Source organism: Thermobia domestica, chromosome 9, assembly GCF_964235325.1.
Source record: "Thermobia domestica chromosome 9, izTheDome1.hap1.1, whole genome shotgun sequence".
Taxonomy (NCBI): Eukaryota; Metazoa; Arthropoda; class Insecta; order Zygentoma; family Lepismatidae; genus Thermobia; species Thermobia domestica.
The window spans coordinates 103,954,625-103,978,625 of NC_137462.1; the positions used below are offsets into that span (position 1 = coordinate 103,954,625).

Genomic DNA, 24,001 nt, shown 5'->3' on the forward strand with positions numbered 1-24,001 from the left:
TGAGATAAACTTGAGGTAACAAGCCTGTAGCAAGCATTATGTATCAAGTTTGAAATAGACTTGAGGTAACAAGCCTGGAGCAAGCATTACGTATCAAGTTTGAAATAAACTTGAGGTAACAAGCCTGTAGCATGCTTTATGTAACAAGTTTGCAATAAGCTTGAGCTGACAACCTTGAAACAATCTTACAGTATAAGCCTACAATATGCTTGTCGCCTGTCAACTTCGTCGCTTGAATCAGCCTTGATATACGCTTACAGACTTGTCGTAACAAGCTTGGGACAAGCTTATATCCTTGTCACGACAAGCTTATATCATGCTTGTGGCAAGCTGTTTCTGCTATCTGGGATACATTTTTTTTTACATAATCTCCCTGCACTTCAACGCACTTTTCGCAACGTTTCACAAGTTTTTTGATTCCATCGGAAAAAAAAAGTTTTTCGGTTGCATCTGTAACCAATTTTGCACCGCATTAATGACTAGCTGATGGTTGGCGTTTAAATTTCTTCATTTGTGTTCTCTGTTGATGCTGAGTGTTTCCAAACCATGATCGCTGCCTTACTTTCTGGTTTGTGATTATGTACCCAAATTTAATCTACAGTAACGATTTGCTGTGAAAGTGCATCTCCCTCGCGACGATAACGGTCCAAATGTTTACGGGAAATGTCCAACCTTTGTGCCTTATGCTTTACGATAAAGTGCTATCACCATACGGCGCTTGCATTCGACGAATAATTTTCGCAGGTTTAATACCTTCCGCAAACAAAAGGCGAATCACTGTCCTCATTTCCTCCTTGGTGCAGATCGCCAATGGAGCTGCAATGATTAACGGTCTGCTACACTCCAACGACTAAAGCGGGAATAAGAGTGACACGTTGCATAGAAGTGTTGCAGACGACACTAATTCAGCGCTGGATACTAGCAGTGTTACCAAACTCTAGTGTGAGAAGTTGCAAAAGTTTCTTTATTTTTTTGACTTTCTCTTGTATGAGACATATACCAGACGATAGATCACATCGACCTGAACAAGATAACAAGCTTGAAGGTAAATTCTCATGCGTAGTCTTCGAGAAAAGTCGAGAGAAACGAACTTTTAGTGGCGCTAAAAAGTATGCCAATTGTTTCCAATAATAATTGACAGCTTTTATTTTGCTAGAAGAATTATTATCTATTTATATGAATAGTGTTGCCCACGAACCGAGGGTCGAGAAGAGAAGTACATTTTGAAATTCGAGACGAGATGAGAAATTTCCCGAATCTTGTAAGCAAAAAAATTTTCACCCAAGTCTTAGATCTCAAACGCTGTTTTAATGTTATTTAATTCATATATTATAAAAGCTATACACAATCAATACAAATTATCAGCGTTTAACCTTTATACACCGGGCAGAGATTTGAACGAAATCGTAGACTCTCGCGTTGGGGCCCTAGTGACCCCTCTAATTATCACAAAGTCATGATTGATACATTATTGGAAAGCTTATGGATCACAGATTTCAACGAGGTAACACTGGTGCAATTTGTAGAAAAAGTCTGATATGGAACTGTCCAGAAAATAAACATAATTTGCGTAAAAAAACTAAGACTAAAAAAAAGCCAAATTTGCCCCTTTCCTACTCCTCCATTTATGCAACAAGTACTTTTGCAGGGTACTATCGTGTAGTGGACTACTTCATTGCTTCACACACCAATTTTTATGACTACTTTCAAGGAGGGAATGCAACCCCTTAAAAGCTGATGCAAAAGAAAAAAAAGAACTTAATCCTCTCCTGTTTCCGCCGTGGTGTCCCCCACATACATAAAATGCATATTGGCGGCAAGCTCCATTCCTCAGGAATACATTAATACCAAAATTATGGTTTTCTTTTCGTAACGATAACATACAAAACCTACTCTGTATCAGCATACTACTTATTATACTGAACGCTTATCTTATAGAGCGATTATTTTCCACAGAAAAAGAACTTTTCAGTGAAACTAGATAATAGATACAAATTCCAGTAACGATTTGTAAATTTATTACGTAATTCTGTTATCATTCTGATTGGATTCCTCATATCTGCCTGAGCGAGTAAATAAACTTTTTATTTTTATTTTTGTTCACTGCCAAGAAAAACAAAACTTGCATGTCATTCCTCGTATTATGTATACATCGTACGTAGTCTGTTGATGTCAGTTAGTCAGTAAATGTTATTGGTTGTCATTGTATGGTAAGGAAAAGAAATCATTATTTTTTAGTTATTATTATTATTATTATTATTATTATTATTATTATTATTATTATTATTATTATTATTATTATTATTATTATTATTATTTAATGTGTGTCTTAACGTTTAGCGAGTGGTATATTTGAAGATGGTCCTGGTAGGGCCACACAATTTTCGATGCTTACCAAGCATAATGAAACATATTAGAATCCTACTGTAATTGAGGTAGTGAACTTCTCACCAGCCATACGTTAAGTTTTAGAAATCCAACCATAACAGCGATGCGACTAGTTGACTAGAAGCCTGAAGGTTGTAATATTTGTCCATAGTCTTTCTTGGGCTTCAACTCTAGCGAGTTGTTTATAATTGTTATTACATTGGTGTACAAAACTTATGGATACAAGTAAGTTCCGCATAAAGAGGCAATAGCCTACAGCGAAAGCATTGCGAATTATGATGTCCCCCCTCCGACATTACAGAAGTAGTGAGATAGTCCTTAAAAAGGTGCAATCACCACGGTTAGCGATACATACTCTGCAATGTGCTTCCATACTGCTCACAAAGTTGGTAATAAGTATTTATGGTACAGAGTTTCATTACTCAGCTGCTAGACGGTACTTGCTACAAGATGTCTCACCATAACACCCAAAACGTGCTCGATGGGATTCAAATCTAGGGAACAGGCAGGACAGTCTATTCGATGAATATTCTCTCGCTCCAAAAGCTCCGCACCTGCACTGTTCAATGTGCTTGCTCATCATCATCCATAACGAGTAATTTAGGGCCGATTGCATCTCTGAAAAGACGCACATGGAGAAAGAGTGCAGTGTTACAATAACGTTCACCGGTGAGTGTACCGCGTTCAAAATTTCGGAGGTCTGTGTTCTGAAACAACATTATGCCTCCCCACACAAGAATACCGACCCACTAAGATGTTATTGTTCGACAGTGTCCCTGAGTTCATTGCGTGACCGCACTTCTCACCAGAGGTGAGCACAATTTCCTTCCTTTTTCTGATTTTAGTTTTTAAACAGAGAATGTGTTTGGGGCACTTGATAGCACATTGACAAGGACATTAAAAAAACTGCCGTATACTACTAAACATTTGGAATATTTTGATATGAATTGTGTAGTTATGAAAAGGTTCATTTGCATAGGAATAACCTACTTTCATGAGAGCGTTATTCCTATTTTTATTATTTTTTATTATTGAGTGCTGTCTCTATTTGAATAAAATAGGAATATTAAAGGTTATATAGGAGAAAGAGCTAGATCAGGTGGTCGAAATGCGGGAACCAAACTTTTGCCCATTCGGTCAACGATGGACTTCTCTGCGGGCATTATGTGCAATAACCGGTATACAGTTCAGTGTTGTCAACCAACTGACAGTAAAGTGTGCTTGTAGTCGCTCAGAAATTCAGTGCAGGTGGTCAAATTGAGCGAATAACATTTCCGTAAGACCAAGCAAGCAGCATTTATTCCAGTGTATTAAAATTTGTGTACAAATGGCTGATCGAAGTGAATCCAGGAAGAATTTCGAAACTGAACTGTTACTCCATGGAAAGAAATGTTTTACTGCAGTCAGTGATGATAGTGCTTCGTGTTTGCTGTATAACACACAAGGTCTATCAGAAAAGTAATATCATTCATTTTATTGTGAAGTGACTGTATGTTTTAGTGCTTTCTATTCCCCGAGATCAATGGTGATGTAAGTCAACTACCGAGCAAGTGCTTGCTCACACGGGAGGGTCCCACAAGTTGTCGCTAAAATCTGATAGAGCATCATGAGAAACGAAAATGGGCAAAATTTAAGGTGCTATGGACCAGAAGGATAGGAGCTAAGGGGCTTCAAAATTTGAATATTCAATAAATTATATCATGGAATTATGTACGTTTAAAGTAAATATCTTGAAAACCGTTAAAACCAAGGATGTCATAAATAGAGGATCTGCTTATATGTATCTTCATCCTATTAAATCGGTGAAGCCTAAAAGCAACCGAGCATCGGCACGTCTGATTGGCTATTCTCGTTTCTGCCATCGTCTGATTGGCTACTTTCGTTTCCGCCATGATTGTTGGCTCAAAACATTGCGATCCTATTGGACGGAGTGGGCAGAGTAGGGGTGGCGAAACTGTGACGTATGGCTTCAAGATTTTGTTGCAAGGGCAGATCCTCTATTTTATAAAATCCTTGGTTAAAACAATCAAAACAAAAGTTGAACAATATAATGAGAACAAAATTCCCTATTGAAACCATAAACAGTGTTGCCATAGGTGAAGCAGTGTTGCCACCCAAGCATAAAATATTTTGTTTCAAATAGCACTATATACAAGTTTGCACAGATTTAAAACGCACTATCACTAAACATAACAGTGAAGTGTAGTGGTACAGTGTTGGATACTGTTGAAGCTACGTATGCTGAAAATCTACAATGGGGAAGTCTGATATGTGGCAACAGAGGGTAATAAAGGAATGCATTAGAAAAAAAGTGGCGAATCTGCATTACACTTCTGTAGCCTTGGTGAATAAGCAGACAACTCGCGAAAACAAAATGATACACGTGAGGAAAGAAACACATGGTTTCTAATTCTGTAAACTCGTTCTCCAGATTATCTTATCAATATTTGGAAGAGTACTTTCTTGGTTTATGTCTTTCGTGTTAAGTGGCATGTTCTTTTCCTTTCTTTCCTACATACCATATGATTATGTTTGTACACTGTAATATTACCATATTCACATTGGAAATATAATTATTTTATTATTATCTCATTTCGTTTTTAGTCGGCCCTGATAGTCGTTTGGTCTAGAAGATTAGACAACCGACCGATTAGGGATGCGTGTTCCAATCCCGACTCGGACTTTTTTGTTGTACTTTTCACCTTACATTTCATTGTTATCTTCCTTTGTCATAGGGGTTCGGATCCTACTTTACACTATAAGTCCCGTCCTATAATTTGATTTTCCAAATACATCAATATTTTGTGGCACTGCTGACAATTTGCTATATTATACTATCGGTGTTATGCATTTGAACTAAATTCATAATATGAGACCCAGATTCCTTTATTACCATCTGTTGTCACATAGGGTGAGTTCGCCAATAGTCGACCGCTGAAAAAAAATCTTACTTCTAAGCACTTATAAAGCGTGATGATTTCATAGTATTTGACAAAAGTGAATTATTTGCTTTATTTGGGTTCTTTTGTACCATGCCTGTGTTAACTGCTCACTTCTAAAATTTTGCAATGATATAAAAATAGATTTTACGAAAACTCATCAAAATTCCCACTTGTCGACCATCATCGCTCAGTAGTCGACCGCATTCATGCTATTAGTCGACCGCGCGCAATTTCTATCGTTTCTATCACGTAGAAGTAATTGATTGCCTTAGGTGATATTTCGAAATTGTATTATTCGCGAGATTTGAACTTGACAAAACGATTATAAAGATTTTATTTAATTTTCAATAAGGTTTTCTCCTTAGTGATTATAAATGAAAGAATCACGATATTAGGATTTGGTACATAACTGTTTTATTTGGAATAATGGATTTGAATATTAAATAGATCTTTCACGTGAAACAAGACTTCTCTCCTCCGTTATATGCACACGTTATCTTATCACTTATATTACGGTTTTACAAATCCTAAACAAAGTACGAGTCTCTAATAATTTAGAAAATCCTAAGTGTTCACTTTTCTCCTGTATGAAATATGTTTCTGTCCGGTGTCACTTGAGCACATCGAGTTATCTTCCCATAATGATAAGGTTTCTCTCCTCTGTTATTTGAGCACTTCGAGTTATCTTCTCACATATGATAAGGTTTCTCTCCCGTGTTAGGTTTCTCTTTTGAGTTACAGGGGGGCGCGGTGGCTCAGTGGTAGAGCGTTCACCTCTGGTGCTTAGGGTCCCGGGTTCGATCCCAGCCCCCGCCAAGTGAACTTTGTGGTGGACAAACACCGTGTTCGTGGGTTTTCTCGGGGTTCTCCCGTTTCCTCCCACTTTCTTTATTTCACTCATCTCTCATCATCACCGTCTCCTTTAGCCTAACCGGCATAACCGTGGGGCGTAAAACTCAAAGATTTCTTTTGAGTTACATGAGCACATTGAGTTATCTTTTCATGTAATAACAGTAAGTTCCTGATTGTTTATTCAAATCATTTATATGGTACAATCTGCGCACAGGAAAAGCTTATCTGCAAGTTCTTCCCATGTATACCCAGATAATTCGGTACACCGAAGATGGAACCATTTATCACAATGATCGCAACCCACTGGTTTATCTTCACTTTCCAAAGCAAAATTGTTTATTATCACTCCACATCCTGCGCATATGGCTCCATCGCCGTAATCAATTACATCTTCTTCATTGTGATGTTCTTCTACAACAGCAGTGGTCGTCGTCTTCGATCGTTTCTTTGGATTTTCCAGTTTGTTGCTCTTTTTTGCTGTTCTTTAATCCCTTTTGCGTTTCTTTTCTTCCTCTAGTTTCTTCTGTTCTTCTTGTTTTGCAGTCAGTGCGCGGCGATATTCTTCTGAGCCAATCGCAAACGGTATCTTCTCTACCTTCTTCTTAGGCTTTTTGACTGGACTCTTAGGCCAAAACAGATGCTTTTTAAAAGTTGGCGTTATACATATTGGTCTGATAGTTTTAGGGGTTGTTGCGATATTCTTCTGATTTGATTCACTTGGTCCAGCAACAGCATCGCTTTCAACGTCCCTTGTTTCTTGCTGTGCTTCTGGTATAGAAACCAGAGCTTCAGTAGGAGGTTCTTTGAGAGAATATGTATCTTGCTGAATATCTTTCATAGGTTCAGTTTCATTCAGTGTAGTTGATGTGTTTCCTTCTCATTTGATGGCACAAATTCTGGAATAGACGCTTCCTTCCTTCCTTTCTTATTAAAGGCCTCTCTGATTCTGTGGTTGGAGCAGACATAACTGATTCTTTGTATGGCACAATACTGATTTCCTCTTTCTCTTGTGCTGCAATGGTATCGAATTTCTCAGGTTTCGTAGGTAGAATAGATGTTATATTCACTCTGTTTTCAGTTGTTGCACTTGGATTGGCTTCAACAGCCAATGACTGGAGAAGATCATTTAGTAAATCCTTTCCAACAGTGAGAGTAGCTTGAGACAAGTGTTCATTGTTGTCATCAACTACAGGGATTTCACCAACTGCAACTTCGTCATCTAATGGTAAGTTGGCACTTTTAACATCAGTTTGTAGTGCTTCGTCCATAGGCTTTTCTGCTGGAAGTTTCAAAACTTCAAGAACTGCGTTGAAGTCAACCGCAGCCTTTTGAAGTTCATCCTTGTACACAGTAATAACTTTTCTTGCAGTACGAAGGTCTTCTTCACTAACATTTGGCTGAGAGGAAGTACTCTCTATGTTTTTGCATACACTCTTGATGCATTTTGTGTAGCCAAGAGCGTCCGGATTGAAAGGATACAGTCCACATTTGCGAAACCCATTCTTTATTGTTGACGGTGTTGCTGCTGTTGCTAGGACCTCTGCAATAAGTGGTGCAAACTGAACTCCATATAATTTGTCTAAAACTGTTGTCTTTGGCACACCAAACCTTTTGCAGGAATCACAAACTGAAAGTTGTTTTGTTCTTACAGCTTCTAAGGCGCACAGCATATCAAATTCCGAATAGCGGAAAAATTTTCTTTTATATCCCGGAGCCCGAATAGCGGAAATCTGTCAAAAATACATAAAATTTAAAATGCTTTGCCATATTTCTAACAACAAAATGCATTGCTATATTTCAAAGCAGAAGTAATCAAGAATATATTAACAAAAGTTGTTTTTCAATATTGATACTCTTAATATTTCAGTGTTCTTCCCGAAAGCAGGTTCTAACCAGAAAAAACCTGAGCCGAGCGAATCGATATTTTTTATTGACATTAATCGGATGATGATGACGTCGCAAGGAAATGAGACCTAGAGTTTAACATGAGCTCCGAACCAATTGTATTCCCATGGAAAATTGAACCCAGGACTTTATTACAAAGCAGCATACTTTAACACTTACTTGAATTTTGTTGAATTTATTTATGTCCTTTAAGCATTTGTGGCACAGGACGGGATAGGGGAGGGAGAAGGATGAGGAAAGGTGTCGGCCAGAGCCTATTACGTAGGTAACATCATGACATGCGCCTGGTATAACTGACAAAACCCCTAAGAAACCGGCATTGGGGTTTCAACCCGCACATCTCTCTATTCCCAATTCGTAATCCAGCAGGCTAGGCACTGGGCAACGTGTCTGGTACATGCCTCAAAGAAATTATTATTATTTCTCTCATTCAGGAAGACGTAGTAGACGTACAGGAACCCCTTCTTGTTCTCGTTTGTTTGCTTGTTTCTTTGTTTATTATGGTTTAACGTCCCTTCTTAGGATCAAGACTATGTAAAGACGTGGACCTACAGTTTACAGTAATATTTGAACCGCTTTAATTCGTTCTATGCTCTCCCGCTTCGAATTGAACCCGGGACACAGAGCACCAAAGGCACGGTTGCTATCCATTAGACCAGCGAGGAGGTCTTCTTGTTTCCGTGTAAAAAAAACTTGGTTTCACATTGAAATAGTAGATCGTCATAAAAAGAAACTTTAAACTAAGTTACTGAACAAATTACAGTCAGCAAAACGCGAAACATAGTATGAAACAGTGCGGTTGACAGGTGGCAAGAAATATTCCAATGGTCGACCAACACGAGAAACAGGCGGTCGATTTTTAGAATATGTCACGAAATCAAAAATTTTATACATGCATGTTGAAGAACAGACCTTAATACCAAGCAGGAAATAATTTGAAGCAATTTGGCGCACTCTCAAATAATCCAATAATCGACCACCCTTGGTCGACAATTGGTTTGTATGGGAAAGAAAAAATGCCAAATTCCGACCACATTTTAACATGTATTTTTTCATTTAATACTATCCAGTTATTGACAAATTATACTGTACAGTTTCTAGAATAACTTAGTTTTGTAACAAAAACATTTCTTACCTCACGTACTATCTATATCCTCAGAAAAGCAAAAAACAACAGGTGCACAAGATTCCCATTGCACGCTGTCGTAAACTGTGCACCTGAGTCGTAATTCTACAGATACGTCGAAATTTATCGGTGAAAGACGACCAGCTGGCCAAGGGAGAGGCAAACAATTATTGTCATTGGTGGTATATGATGCAAGCTTTATCGCGAATGACTTTCCGCTCCAAAACACCATTAGATATATTTTATATACACAATAGTAAGCAAAAATGGTCGACTATTGGATGGCGGTCGACTATTGGCGAACTCACCCTATCAGACTTCTCGATTGTACATTTTAAGCACACGTAGCTCCAACAGTGTGTAGCACTGCACTACTACACTTCACTGTTATGTTTAGTTATAATAGTGCATTTTAAATCTGTGCATACATGTATATGGTGCTATTTGAAACAAAATATTTTTATGCTGAGTTGGCAACACTGCTTCACCTATAGAAACACTGTTTGTAGTTTTCGGTAGGAAATTTCGTTTTCATTACATTGTGCAACTTTTGCTTTGATTGTTTTAACGGTTTTCAAGATATTTACTTTAAACGTACATAATTTTATTATATAATTTTTTGGACATTCAAATTTTGAAGCCCAGTAGCTCCTATCCTTCTGGTCCATAGAACCTTAAATTTTGCTCATTTTCATTTCTCATGATGCTCTATCAGATGTGCTATCAGATGTCAGATGTGCTATGTGGCAATCAGATTTTAGCGACAACTTCTGTGACCTTCCCGTGTCAGTTGTCTCCGAGCTCTCGGAGGTGAAGGACGGACGATTTCGTAAACCTCTGTTTCGTCTCTCGTACAAGTCGAGATGCAGATACTTGGCCAAATCTAACGTGGCAACACCTGCTTCAGTCAACCTACAGTCCCGACTTGGCTTCCGCGTACTTCTTTTTTGTTTCCTCGTTTGAAATCCCTCCCTGAAAGAACATCGTTACAGAACAAATGACGACGTAAAAGCAGCTTGTGAAATTGGTTTAAACTCATTTCCTAAACAGACCTCTCAAGATGCCTTCGCAGATTGGAAATCCTGCTGGCAAAGATGTAGCGACGCAGAAGGACAATATTTTGAAGAATTATACTGTGCAAGTATTATTATTCTCATTATTATGTAAATAAATGCTTCTGTTTTCATACTTGTAGACTTGGTGGTAGTACGTTCCGGAGAGCCTTTGTATAATTCATAACAAAAAAAAAAAAAATACTTTATAAGTCAAACCACACGGGTGTAGGGTGGCCCAAAAATAGATATACACCCCTGAATTGATCAAGTATAACGTTCTAGCTTATGGATTTATTTGCTTTGACTGTTCCGGGCTTAAGTTATAAGTAAAAAAATGTAGAAAATGTGTAAAAAAAATATGTGTTAAGAACAAATAATAACAAACTAGGTCTACCTGTTTGATAATAAAATACAGTGACCTACTTTTGGACCATCCTGTACAAAGCACTAGGTGATAAAGAACGATTTAAGATTTTGAAAGACTAAAAATCTTGATATATCATAGTTTTGCAATCTGTGGTGTCATTCTAAATAGTTCATAACAGGTTATCATCACTATTTTTCTCGTTAATTATATAACCGCAAACTATACGACTAAGTTTCTGAACTTCAACAAAACACACTATATTTTATATTTCTACGAAACTTAATGGAATACTTTTTATTTAAAATCGCGAAAGAGGGAAGATTCACTCCCTCCTTATGGGTTCGTATCAACTCCAAGCAGTAGAGGATGAGAAATCCTCAGAAAAGTAATGGGAATCGGTGAAAACCCCTAATAAACAAATTGGTGCATAATATTGGATCAAAATAGAATATTTTTCACAAAAAATATATAAGTTCGTACTATCATTCTCGATTAATTTCAAAACCAAGTAGTGGGAATAATTGTGAATGCTTTAAAAGTATGCGCATTAAAAGTTGAATAAAAATCTTATATTTCTTAAAAAAGTTATCACGTAACATTGTTTTTAAGGCAGCGGAGTGATAACCCATTCTACATAGATGGGGCTAAATTCTTGAGTCATTCTTTGTTGATTTTAATCATAAGCATGAGATTTTGGGAAAGCATAAGAGAAAATATACTTGATACTGAATCAGAACTAAATCAAATCATGGAATCTCTTTTAAAAAATCAAGGAGGGGGGGAGTAAATATATCCCTATATTGTTTATTCATTTCAACTCTATGAGAAAGGGACAAATTAAAAAGTTTCCCTAAGGTAAGAGATTTAACAAATTTGTTGGAAAGCCTTTTAGAAAAAAAAGTCATATTGTTTCAAAATTGGAACTTTTTAAAATGAATATTGTGGAAATATATATTTTTTAAATTAAGGGTCAAATAAATTGACACGGTACAAAATAAGATCCACCGATACTACATTTTTATTTCTGTGGCGATTAACTTTTGAATTTCTTAAGACATATATGATATATTGTACTATTCATATCATAACATGTCAGAAGTTATTCATTTCGCCGGCAGGAAAAGTTGTTTTGCCTATATGGCCAAGGTAATTATTGTTTTAACTTTATTAGCAGGGTAAAAATAGCCGAAAATTTCTCACAATCCAGAACTAAATACTATTGAAATGATTTTTTGTTCTAACGTTAATGGGTATTGGTACTGTTCATAGCCAAAATGCTAAAAATTGTTCTATGAGTGCTTGAATTTTGGACCACAGTTTTCAACAAATTTTGCTCTTTGGATTTATGTAACACATTTCATATAGCCATAATTATTGTTTATGTGTATATTTTACATATTTATTTTGTCTCTCTAATAATGTTTTAAATTATTAAATTGAAAATTGTAATTATATTGCGATATTTTCCTTACACAGGTGATTCAAAAGTCAGGCATCCTAGGAAAAATAGGTAAAATATATATGGAATATCCGTACATAGCTAAAATTGTTTTGTATGTTTATTTTACATATTTATTTTACTTCTGTATAAAATATTTACTGCTGTGGGATGCATGCCACCTCTATGTGCTGTGACAGGGCACAATATGTATGCTAAGTGTGGACGGATATACCTTCAGATGATGGAGCACTTCCAATTTAAACATCTGTGCCTATACGATCAGTTTCAAAACCATGAAATCATGTCATCCGTCGAACATCAGAAAACTGGGAAGGAATTCCTCGGAACTTGCAATTGAACAGAGTACGAGGTGTGTTATCAATAGTAGAGGAGGTTTAACTCACGGTTGTGGAATAACACAAAATACGTGGGATACCTGGATTCAATGTATACATATATTTGGAGAGATGCATTCTGCTATGACATCTTTAACTGGAACTGAACGCCAAAAGAGTGCACAACATTGTGAGCTGTTGCCATCAGGTAAGAAGAGGGACCGGAGTAATCGAAGAGGCTGAATAAGCATAAACCTTTTTCAGTGTACGGCTCATCATTGCGCAATATAGCCATTGGCGTTATAGCAGGAGTTGATGACAAAGCGAACTGTCACAATATAGACGTTGTTGATAATAGAATACATCAGAAGTTGGATGACAAACCTTGGAATGCCGTTAGATTGAAGACTGACCAAGCAAAAACATCACAGTATGTAGGAAAAGGAGTTCACATTGGTAATAGTATTTACTATTTCGACAATTCAACTCTCTTCTAGCGCTCATTGAGCTCGAGCCCAGTATTTCGCACGTGAACTCGCACTCCTACACCACCAAAAGCTGCACTAATTCATTCATTATGAAAGAATTTGAGAGCGTTACACTGCAGGCATCTGAGGAACCTGAGCTATCAGAATCATTCGTTATTGATGGTGGATGTTTCTTCGACACGTAGTATGGTGTAAACTCCATTTATGGATGGATGTGCTTCAGTCGTACTGCAAATTTTTTTTTGTCAGCATCTTCATGTTCTGTGCATAGTAGTATTTGACGGGTACCCAAATGATCCCTCCATCAAAGATCATGAGCATGAACGCCGAAGGATTCGTCCTGCAGCACCCAAAGTGAAAATTTCACTGAGCGCACCATCATACGATAACCAGCATGCGTTCCTCTCAAACGGAAAGAACATTAATCACCTAATAGATTTGTTGTCTACAGGGTTGATAGCAAATGTCCACATCATATACAGAGCACAGAATGATGATGACACGTTAATTATTTCAAATGCAATTAGCATGGCGTCCAGTTCCAGTTAAAGATGTCATAGCAGAATGCATCTCTCCAAATATGTGTATACATTGAATCCATGTATCCCACGTGTTTTGTGTCATTCCACAACCGTGAGTTAAACCTCCTCTACTCTTGATAACACGCATCGTCAGAAGGAGCAAGTTACAGTTGTGGCGGATGACACGGATCTACTGGTGATGCTGCTGTATCATGCTGATGATTCCGTGGGTAAAATTTTCACGAAACCAATTGCAAAGGGAACGAGGCATGAATAGAAACCACTCTATGATATTAGAAGTATCCAGCATAACATGGGACCACTTGTTTGCAGGCATCTCCTATTCATTCATGCAGTTAGCGGGTGTGATACAACGTCAGCACCTCACAAAACAAGAAAAGGCAAAAGTTCTGAAGACAATTCAAAAGAATGTTACCGCTCAAGAATGTACAGAAGTATTTCTTTCAGATAATTCGTCAGTGGATTCAGTCTCAAAAGAAGGCAAGCAATTCTTCGTTATTCTGTATGGGGGTACACAAACTGACTATGTCCCTCTAGTTCATTACACAACCTACATGCGAATAACAGCAGTAGCGTCGAGACCAGTTTCCGAGTATCTCCCACCCCGAGCCGTGCATTTTCATTCGTCAAGAACTTACATACAAGTACAGCAATGGAAAACTTTATCAACGACAGAAATAGATCCTCTTGAATGGGGTTGGGTACTCAAAGGTCAGCATCTTCATCCGGAAACTACTGATGAACTTCCAGTACCTGATTCCATCTTAAAAGTTGTACTTTGTAAGTGTAAAGCACTGGGAAGAAAATTATGTAGTAGCACGAGCTGCTCCTGCAGAATACATAGATTAAATTATGTGTCTGCATGTCGATACTGCTATGGCGATGGCTGCACTAATCGTCGTGAAAGCATAAAAATTTCCGTAGACGATTCATATTGCGAAGAAAGCTTCTAATTGAAAAAAAAAACATGAAAAAAGCCCTTAAATTCACAATCAAACATTGTGCTAATATGCGTCGGTATACCGGATCACTGAAGTGTGCGTACCGTAAACTCTGAATTCATAAACGAATCCGCAAACAACGCATGGGGACGTGTGTGAATGCGTATGAGTACTGTGTATAATGTAAAAAAAAAAGTATGTGGTGTAACAATAAGAATTCATAAAAAAAGTAGTGCTTATATTAAAGTAAATACACAATTAAACTTAGAAGCCTCTAGCAAGAAAAATGATAAAAATTTATTTTATTAGTGAACCGAACACGAAACGGGTCATTAGAACTCGCATGTACAGAGGCGAAGGAATAATAAATACTGGCCAGGAATGCAATAAAGATAGCATATAGAAAATAACTTCACAGACAAAATAAATAATAACTGACCATTGAGTTGCAGCTACTTGCATACAAGGCTTAGAAACAAGAAACGAAACATTGAAATTATCAATATATAAAGTTATAAGAGAATTCAAAGAAGTTTTTTTTATGTTTAAATAAAATAATAAAAAAATCATACAGGGTAGAAACAGGTTATGGAATATAAATTACTCTGCAATGGAAATTCATAAAGATATATTTTAATTATTTTTACAGTAAGAAATCAGAAAACAACAATTATAATTTTTTAAGTTGACTCATGGGCAACATGGTCAAAGAGCTAGGGAGACTTTCTTTGTACAAAAAGTGTGAAAATCTTGAAATTTTATTCTTATCCATGTTTACCTCGCGGCTTAGATGCATATTTTACCCATTTGTATTATCGTGCCGAACTTTTGAGTCATCCTGTGTATAATCATCTGTATCAGTATTGAAATTTCAACACATTTTTACTATAAATTGACACTGTCTTATTACGAATGAAATATATATTGCACTACATGAATAAAACAAATTTTGTGTGTAGTAACTGGTATTATTTCAATAGCAGCATTTGTTTCAAAACGCAATTCTGAGTTACAACTTCAACCCGGAATATCTCGAATTTCGCAAACTTCCAGGTTTTAGCATTCTCTGGTTAATTCATTCATAGCTACCTGATCTCATATCCCAAAGATTATTTCAATAGTATTTTCTTCCGGGTCAACCTCTAATTTTACCCTACTATATTCTTTCTGATGTACATTTTTTGTTTACAAGTATCTTAGTGTAATCTGCGTTTTTTTTTAAAAAAATCCTCTGTTCTTGTCTTCATGACGTACATTCAATTTTAGTGTTGCCACGAGACGAGACATTTCTCGTGTCTCGTCTCGTCTCGTCTCGTAAACGAGACGAGACACGAGACGAGACAGAACCCTTTTAGACGAGACACGAAACGAGACAGAATGCTTGTCCCGTCTCGAAAATGAAAACGCTGGCGGGAATAGCCAAGATTGAAGTTGCCAGTGGTCATATAGGTTGCAAAAGGAAAATCCCTTTGTGAGAAAACATGTTGAAAAGCCTTCATAGAAAAGTGTCCTCTGTCTATTGAATGAAACAATCGTGATACATGAGCTTCCAGGAATATCATCCTTAATGTCTTGTCCCCAATTCCCCTTGCTGTAAACTGAAGAATTCTCATTTTTTTTATTTCTGGCTGGAATGGTGACAAACAAAATCAAAGACAGGGAAGATTTTTACAAGGTCAAGAAACCGAACTACCACCACCAGCTATTCAATTGGAAAACTGGGTAGGATCTACACTCATCACAGGCTGTAGTTGCGGTATTCTTTTTGCTATATGAACCGAAAACGGCAATTGAAGTATGTCATCTTGCAACTAAAATTTTGTCTTCTCTCTCTCTCTCTCTCTCTCTCTCTCTCACACACACACACACACACACATACACATAAAAACACACTTATACCATTTTACCAATCGCTCGCTTATTATACAGCAGTCATGTAAAATTCACCTCTTTGTTTGGAAGCCGGTCGAAGGACAAAGGAAAGCAAAGATAATGTCGACGAACCCTTCAAATTGTTTGCTTTCAGCAAATTTATGGTACTAACAATACCACTGGAGGTGAAGAGGTTTTACAGGGGGGCCTTCCTTTTGTTGCGCGGAAATGTTTCATCTGACCAGAGTGCGAAATTGCCCTCTGCTTCGAGAAGAGGGGAATACTTCCCTTTCCTAGTGAATAATATTCATTAGGACCTGAATTATCTTCAGAAATTGTTTCTTACAGGCGCACTAAACCTCTAGAACTTGATAAGTGTAAAGAACATTTGGTATAATATTCATGGAACTCCGTTGAAAGCAGAAAATATCATGAGAATGATCAAAATTCGAACATTGAAGAACATAATTAACAGAAAAGAAATAGGGTACCCAAACCATATTTTTAAACCTGCTATAAAATGTATATCCTATATTTTTACTAATTTCTTACTCCCATGAAAGTATCTTGGGGGAGGATATTCTCTCCAATTTTTTCAGACTGAAATCCTTTTATCCCGTACGACTTCCCCCCCCCTGACACAATACGAAAAAACAAATGCTGTTAAAATCCATACACATGACCCTTCCGGGACTCAACTTGGGTACTTCAAGCCGATGGTCTATCGCCGCAGACCGCTCGGCTTGGTATGAAGATGTACGTTGTATGATGGCGAATAGATCACGACAATATAAGAAACTTTAATCCAAAATGGCCACCCAAAAATCAACTTTTTTTTAGACCACTAGCTAATCTGGGTGTACTGTCATGAGTTTGTTACACAAACGGGGCAACCACCATATAGTATCACACATCCCGCGGTTATGGGAACAGATTTGAACCATGGAGGTGAAGACTGGCTCCAATCATTCTTTCGTCCGATGTGTCGTTCAGCTCCCATTACTATGGCACTTTAAGTAGAGCTTACTGTGCAGTAACATATAAAATTTCAATCAAATACTTTCCATTACTCAATAAAATTATTTGGTTCCGAGCTTTTTTTTTAAAAAAAATAATTGCAACAAATCTAAACATGCTAAAATGGAAAGTAGTTTTTTGATTGGTATGGGTTAACACTGTGAAACCTAAAGGCTGGAATATATGAAATCAAAGTGTACACACATATCTATCTCTCTGTTTATCTATATACCGTATTTACGCGTGTATAACGCGTCCCAGTGTAAGCCGCGCACCCCCAATTTCTGGAACGTTAAAATTGAAAAAATAAATAAATAAATAAAAACTCATGTAAGCAGCGCACATCAATTTTCTGAAAAAAAGGTGCAATGTATTTTTCATCCTACTTTTAATCATTAAAATTGTTATACACAGAGACAATTCAACAATACTGTGATTATTAACAGAAATCACTCCCGTGCCTAGCTTTCTTCGTCGCCGAGGAGCTGGAGCACGTATCACCATCGGACTAAATAAAGTCTTCGCTCCCATCGCTGGCATTGGAAATGCAGCATTTTTTAAAGCTGCGGACGACAAGATCCTCTGGAATTGAATTCCATGCTTCAATAATCCATTCGCACAAAAGGCGGAGTGCAGGTTTGTTAATTCGGCCAGTTGGCGTAGTTTCGTGTACTGCAGTTGCCATCCATTCAGTGTACAGTCGCCGCAAGTAGTTCTTGAAAGGCCGGTTGATAAAAAGAGGAAAGATGAGCTGCAACTTGTCATTTTATATTAAAACTTTTCTACTCTTGTAAAATTACTCACAATATTCCAGTATTAGGCTAATAAAAACTCCCCGTGATTTTAAATGCTTGGTGGCTCAGTCAATTCTACATTTCCTCGTGTATGCCGCGCACCCTGTTTTTTGACTTCGTTTTTGTGCAGAAAAGGTGCACGGCATACACGGATAAATACGGTATCTTTCCATCTCTCTCTCTCTGATATCAACCCACTTGCTTTATAGTGTTTGTATAAAGCAAGTGGGTTGATAGTATACGGTAGTGTCGGGGATGGTGACACCTTTACATCGAACTGTGCTTGTCGTGTAAACATTATTTGACATTAGTGTCTTCATCTTCGACGTACCTATGAGCATTTTACTGTATATTCGTGTATTGAAACTGGTGAAACAAATTTCAGTTTCAGAATGTAAATAAAAAAAGAAGCCAAGGTCGAGAAGCCTCGGACAACTAACAGCAGAGATATATTATCTTGTAAACTATTTGTCCTTGCCTTGTGAGCTTATTTGAATTTATTTTTAAGACCTTTAGGCAACTTTGGCCGAATGGATGATGATGGGGAAATTAGTGGAATGAAGAAAGTAGTAGGATACTAGACAACTTCGACAAAACACACGCATTCGAAAAATGAAATGAAATCTTTGAGTTTTACGTCCCACGGTTATGCCGGTTAGGCTAAAGGAGACAGTGATGATGAGTAATGAATGAAATGGTGGAATGAAGAAAGTGGGAGGAAACGGGAAAACCCCGAGAAAACCCACGCACACGGTGTTTGTCCACCACAAAGTTCACTTGGCGGGACTGGGATCGAACCCGAGACCCCAAGCACCAGAGGTGAACGCTCTACCACTGAGCCACCGCGGTCCCCACACACATTCAATGTTTGTCCACCACAAAGCTCACATGGCACTAACCGAGATCGAACCGACTACCACATACACCAGAGGTGAAGGCTTCACGGTGTAGCTACCATGACATTTCTTGTCTTGTGTGTTCTGGGTAATAACTTAGTTGTATCTTGATTAGCATGGTGCAGCCTGCTACATTTTACTTTCGTTCCCATGGTATGCTGCTATATTTTTACGAGACAAAACGAGACAAACGAGACGAGACGAGACGAGACGGGACAGAACCTCTCGAGACGAGACACGAGACGGGACGAGCACATTTTTTCGAGACGAGACACGAGACGAGACGTGCTTTGCACGATACGAGACGAGACACCCTGAAGTCTCGTCTCGTCTCGTCTCGTGGTAACACTATTCAATTTAATTACGATAAAGATCTATAAATTGACAATTTACTTGAGTAATTTGTATTGCTCTACTTTCTCTATTGAGACCTTGTTTATCTGCTGATTCAGGTTTGTTATATGCCTAAAGAAAACGAAAACAGTGATCTTAAAAAGAGTTTCAATTGTTTATATATATAAATATATATATATATATATATGTATGTATGTATGTATGTATGTATGTGTGTGTGTGTGTTTTAATTTTAATGATACATTCTTTTATCTCAGTTATACACGTGCACAAGCGCTATCAAGTTTACAAGATGATAATAATTAAAACACAGCCCAAAGCTAGAGATATAAAGAAACTAATGATAATAAAAGGACACAGCGGGTAGAAAGGAAAGAACGAAGTATCATTTTCTAGTGAACATCTCCAAAATTATTACACAAAAATATGATAATGGAAAACGATATTACTTTGTGAATAATTTATAGACATTCTGACTCTTTACGTTGTATTGAAATATATTGCCAACCTGCTAGCATCGTGGCTATTATTTTAAAACCAATGTCTAACTCTTGATTTTATAATTAATAGCGAAAGTGCAAAACCTCGTATCTCCACTTTTTATGGAATTTTAGATTTTGGTTGCATTCAATTCCCCACATCTGAATCTGCACGTGGGCAAAAGCTCGTAAACGAAAACCCAATAAAAACGTAAAAAATGAACTTTTAAAACCTCGTATCGCATATAAGATAATGTAAAAGCAGAACGGTTTTATCGCTCTCCTGAAAAGTTTGGTTTTGATGGGTTACGAGGTTTTGCACTTTCGCCGTCAGCAAGTAGAAGTGTTTGGTCAATAACCGTAACTCTTCACTGCTAGATTCCTTGAAAGTAGTACTATCATAGGATTAGTAATGCTGAATTGAAAGCGAAAACACATGTTAGAAGGTGTAGCTGTGTCGTTTACCCGGAGCATGCACACTGCAGAGTGCAATCCACGGGAGCCTGAACATTGAAAACGGGACTTGCATACCCCTGGTATATCTAATTGTCGCATGGTTTCCTTATTATATAATTTTTACATGGTTATCCCGCTCTTCTTTATTTTCAGGATAATAAATCTTAGGATTAATGAAAGATGGCTATTTCATTAGATTGGATTGTAACCATAATTACAGTAGCAGTTGGATTCGTTGGTCTTATTTATTGGTACTTAGTAGCAAACTTCCACTATTGGGAAAAGAAAGGTGTTCGTCATGTAAAACCAGAAGTTTTCTATGGAAGTATAAAACACGGACTTTTGGGTAAAAGACATATGTCATTGGTCCATGCAGATATGTATAATGAATTGAAGGGAGAAAAATTTGGCGGATTCTTCGAATTTCGAACACCATCGTTGATACTCAGAGATCCAGAGTTGATAAAATCATTTCTTATTAAAGACTTTTCACATTTTCATGACCGAAACTTTGAGCTAGATGAAAATAATGATCCACTTGGTGCCAAGTCTCTATTCATGCTAAAAGGTGACAAATGGAGACATCTGAGAACGAAATTGTCTCCCACTTTCACTTCTGGGAGGATGAAACAAATGTTTCCATTGGTTAACGAATGTGCAGAGGAACTAGAAAAGTGTCTTGAGAATGCGGCTGAGAAGAATGAAGTTTTGGAATTTAGAGATATAGCTGCTAGGTACACAACTGATGTCATTGCTACGTGTGCGTTTGGAGTTGAAGGACATGCATTGAAAGATCCTAATAATTCTGAATTTAGGGAAATGGGTCGTAAGATTGTGGATCAATCTGGATTCATAAAGCCCTTGAAGCTTATTGTTCTGCTTTTTATACCGAGATTGGCAAAATTACTGAAGTTGAGTTCTACTGAACCAGAAGTAGAACAATGGGCAAGATCACTAGTAATTAATACTCTAGAATATCGTGAGAAGAATAAGGTTAAAAGGGACGATTTCGTTGATATGCTTATCCAGTTGAGGAAGAAAGGTCATTTGGATGACAACCCATTGCATGATGGTGTCGCAAACGGAAACATTAGTGATAACCCTGATTCTGCATCTAACAAAGAAGGCAAGTAGTTCTCTTTCATCATTGTTACTTTGCTGGTAATTGTTTATATTTTTATGCCATTTCTTACTTACACTGAGTTTCAATATTCTTGTCTTATGTGTATTACATGTACGTAACTGTGACAATTAGTGAGTTAACAATGAATAATGTTACGCTTTCCTGACAACAACAAAGATACACAAAACAGTAAGATACAGATAGGGCTAGGTAGAAAGCATCACATTGCAAAGAATTGTTCCTTTATGAGCACACGTACCTTCACTAATACCCATTTTACAGACATATAATCGCGTTATCCACGAGACTCCCTGATCTGTTCTTCTATGAACTGGACTTGATGCGAAACTAACTTGTAATAACTACCTTGAAAAGTTCAACCGGCTATTAGAAATTGTTGTCAGGCCTTGAAAAAGCTCGTTCTGGTTAAGGAAATTTGAGAATTTTGAGGGCGGAATAAAGGTATACTTAGTAGAGGAACTAGAACGCCTTAGAGAAGATTTCTAACGCATAACAACCAAACCTAACGTAACAAACTCATGCTAATATGCTTTTTTTCTACTCTATGCAATACTGTTTTGTTTTTTGCTACTCTACATTACGCCACTATACCCTTTTACTCTTTGCTACTCTATTATATTGTTCGGTATTTCACTCTCACCTACACTAAGCTCTCTACTCTTCCCGGTGTGAGAGTATCGAACACAATACAGTGGTGGTTCAGATCAAATTTTAAAGTGTAGCTTACGTTCTAGTAGCCTCACTACTGACAAAGGACATACGTAAATAGAAATCAATCAATTAATTAATGGTCTCTATGCCATCCTACGTTATGCTAATTTACTTTTCGCTACTCTACTCTTTTCTATCCTACGTTATGATCTTAGAATTTTCGTTGCTTTACTCACGTCTAAATTATGCTACACTATGCTACACCTGTCTACACCATCCTATGTTACAACACGATATCCTCCTATATGATAACAGATTATTGCCAAACACGTTTCTGTCATTATCTTTAAGCTGAAAAGTCTATCTAAATCCTGAACAACTATTTCATTTTTCACAGCTACGGCTTCGGCTACATAACTATGTACCATAACAATATAAAATCTTTGTATATACAGTAAAACAATATTTTACATTGTTTGTCGAAAAAAAATTAATGTTTATGTTACTTATTATATGTAACACTGAAATACGTCAGACTGAGAACTATAGCTATTCGTGTCTCTATCACAAAATTTTCGACAAACTTTAAAAAATAAATTAGAATATAATAAATTATATTCTGACTCGTATCTTAAAATAAAATATGTAATGTCTAGGGTAATTAACTTAATTAACAGGTTTATAACTCAGGATCTTATCTACATATGAAATCATAACACATGAGTTACCTCTATTAAAAGTTTATTCAGAAAAAGTTGATAATTCTATGAAATATCTTTCTTTAAAATTGCATGAGAAATACTGTTGGGTATTCTCTTCTCTAATTCCTTAATTATTCTCTAGTTTTAGTAAACTTAATAAAGCTAAGGTTTCTCTAATTATGTGCCTGTGGCAGACAGAAGGGTTAGCCCTCACTAAAAGCGTCCTCTGTCAACCTTAACTTATAAAGGGCATTGACTCACTACATCAAAAGCCCTGGCCTACGACCCTATTTCGTGTACTCCCTTAAATAGGAGATGCACTAGAAGGATATCTATCTAAAAACTTATTATAGGGATAGGTAGGTAAGGAAAATGAGTTCGCCTTATAGTAGCGAAAGATCCTTAAATAGATCTGGCAGGTAAAGGTTAGATAAGAACCATAATCCCTGAATTAGGAGATGTGATTCAAAAAAAAATCTAAAACTCTATCAGTAGCCTCTTACGAGTCCTCTTCGAGGGATCGAACCCAGGAATCTGTGTTCAGAGTGTTCATAAAAACCTATTGTGTCCTACAAGAGGAACAAATTACCTTATAACCGACCAAAACCGTATACAGCTTCAGTTTTGAACACGTACTCAAAAATTCTAGTAGCTGGGAATTGTTAATCTAAATGCCATATCCACCTAAATATGGAATGTAGCATTTCAAGGATCAAATCCTGTCCCTATTCTACAGGGCCTAATTCCCTAGCAAAATTCTGTTTCTTGAATTAGTATACGAATTGTATTTCTATATCCCTTCTACTCACAGGACCTCATTTTAGTCCAAGAAAGAAGTCCCTTAAAAATAAAAACCTACTAGAAGGTAGAACCTAATATAGCTCATGCCTTCTGCCTTATTTAAGACTCGGAGAACCTAACGCGTCTAAGCAAGACTTCCTTAATACTCCCCCTTCACTTACTTGAAGTCATAATATTCTCTTACAGGGAGAAAAAAGCTCCCACTCGGCTCACCGATCCGAGTCCGTCCTATAGACTACATTTTTGGAGACTGTCCGAAGTCTCCCCCAAGACTGACGGTCAACTGACCCCTTCCCTGTAAAAATTTTCCGTTTATATAGGAAAGCTATCGTATCAAAGCTATGTAGAAAAAACGAATGGTGGGGAGGAGGGTGTCCTCCTACCAAAAAGAAGCGTTCTCTGAATGCTTTGAAACTGACTGTTATTCCCTGAAACAGAGTTGCTATCTAACTAT

General features: G+C 37.2%; 1 protein-coding gene across 2 annotated transcripts in view; it reads left to right on the forward strand.

The window, feature by feature from the left end:
* Positions 1–2,103: 2,103 nt before the first annotated feature.
* LOC145694905 (cytochrome P450 6k1-like) overlaps positions 2,104–24,001 on the forward strand; it is a 47,622-nt gene continuing 25,724 nt past the window's right edge. The window contains exons 1-2 of one of the 2 annotated variants that reach the window (XM_081771648.1): positions 2,104–2,210; positions 20,404–21,376. In XM_081771648.1, the coding sequence (XP_081627774.1) occupies positions 20,431–21,376 (946 nt within the window). In that variant the 5' untranslated portion in view covers positions 2,104–2,210; positions 20,404–20,430. Of the gene's footprint in view, positions 2,211–10,045; positions 10,351–20,403; positions 21,377–24,001 lie in introns of those variants that run through there. The other variant, XM_081771649.1, reaches the window with a different exon arrangement.